Source organism: Aphanomyces invadans, assembly GCF_000520115.1.
Source record: "Aphanomyces invadans strain NJM9701 unplaced genomic scaffold supercont1.121, whole genome shotgun sequence".
Lineage (NCBI taxonomy): Eukaryota > Oomycota > Saprolegniomycetes > Saprolegniales > Verrucalvaceae > Aphanomyces > Aphanomyces invadans.
Window position 1 is genome coordinate 1 of NW_008580266.1, and position 1,843 is coordinate 1,843.

Sequence of the window (1,843 nt, forward strand, 5' to 3'; positions counted from 1 at the left end):
CATCGGTCCTACCGTCAGCCAGCTTTGCGGCCCATTCGGCTTTTTTCCGGGCCACTATGGCTGTTTTTTCCGCAGCTGAGGCGGTAGGACAGTCCTCCACACGATGACCTTGACTGCAATGCCAGCAGACTGGTTTTTTCTTTGTAGGCCCCACCTTATGTTGAGCAGCAGGGGCTTTGTCAGACTTCAGAACTTTCGACTTTGGGGGATACTTTGGCGTGAATTTCGCGGACGCTGTGGCATCCGCCTTGACGACAGGCTTCAACTGGTCCCTTCCTGCGTTGTCCGCGGCAACCGTATTCCTCATAAATTTCAGCGCGTTGCGGAGCTCCACGCGGACAAAGTTGAAAAAGGCCAGCACGTCGTTCCGGAGGTACCTCATGTCATGCGCCAGTGCCTGCTGGACTAACTCGCGCAGACCGCTAGGTCGTATTCCCTCCACGAGCGCTTTGACGGCGTCCTTGGGGTGCTGCGTGTCGAAGTCGGTCATGTTCATTTTCTCTAGGCACTCCCAGTAGTCGTGCATCCATTTATCATGTCGACGGTCGGCGTCCATGTCCTTGTCGTTCATGACGACCGTCTTCCTGATTTTTGCTTCTAGCTCGGCATATCGGTCGTCCTGATGGTCCATCGCGTGTTGAAAGTACGACAGCCACTCATGGTCAGTGATTTGGTCCAATGGTTTCTGCATGTGGTATTTCGCGATCCACAGCTTTGATTTCGCTTCAATGCAAGTTCCAATAGGTCGGCATTGAATGGTCGTGTTGGTACTCGCACTCACGACGGCAACAGCGCGAGCATACTCTGCGAATTGGTACGCGAACACTTTCCGGGCCGCCATCGAGTAACCCGTGAAAGTAGGTGCCTCTGGGGCAGCGAAACCACTGAGCAGCGTGTTGTGGTTCTGATGCGCCATCAAACTGGCTTGCGGGTTGAACGCCTGGGACCCTTTCAGAAAGGTTCCTCTAGCAGCGCCATTCTCACTCGGAGTTTGTTCACCAGGTGATCGTGCCACAGGCGGTTCGTCCGGCGGCGCACCTCCATTGTTGTGTCCTCCTTGCGGACGGCTGGTAACAGGAGCAGAATTCGGTTTACTTTGTCTCACCCATTGTTGTCCTTCCAGAGCCAAGTTTTGCTCCATTTCTCGCAGGCGTTGCTGAAATTCTTGTTCCATCGTTTGCCGCAAAGCCGCTTGCTCTTGCTGCAGTTTGCTCAAGCTGCTCGATTTGCTGCCTTCCCAGCGTGCGAGCATGTTCGATCCGTTGCTGTTCTAGTTGACGTTCATTTTGAGCCGTTTGGAAAGCTGTCTGGTACGTTAACCTTAGCGCAGCTTCCTCCTGACTCCGTCGTTGCAACTCCAATTGGTATTGATTGGTGTGATGCTGTAGCCCCATGTTTGATTGCTGCAGCGCAAAAAGCTGTTGCTGTTGGTTGGAATAAGTTTCATGGGGCGTTGGGTAATGCACTTGCACGTTGTGGCTCACCGTTTGATTCGCACCATGGTAGAGCCCTTGCAATGATACCCCCGCACCGGCGGTCCGTCCAGAAAAGACAGGAAGGAAGTACGGGTTGGTTCGGCGGGGCGGTTGTTCGACAATTGACATCGTACCATGGTAGCTGCCCAGCGTCAACGGCAATGGAGCGTTGCGTGGAATCTGTTGCAGCGGTGCAGGGAGAGCAGGAACATACTGTCTTGTGTGTCCAATTGCCCGATCGCCCCCGTAAGCAAGATTGTTGAAGTTTCCGTGAGGAACACCACCGTGCTGCCGCACGTTCAACGCTCCTGGTACGATCATGGGACCACCGGACAATGGGACCGCGTCAATGTTCATCGGTGTCGACA

The 1,843-nt window shown here is 54.3% G+C and overlaps 1 protein-coding gene across 1 annotated transcript; it reads right to left on the bottom strand.

Annotated features, from left to right (window-relative positions):
* Positions 1-12: 12 nt before the first annotated feature.
* H310_14992 (hypothetical protein) lies at positions 13-1,252 on the bottom strand (the record flags this gene model as incomplete). Its single annotated transcript, XM_008882969.1, has 1 exon — positions 13-1,252. A coding segment is annotated over one exon (1,239 nt), but the record flags the coding sequence as incomplete, so codon positions are not given.
* Between the last annotated feature and the right edge of the window lie 591 nt (positions 1,253-1,843).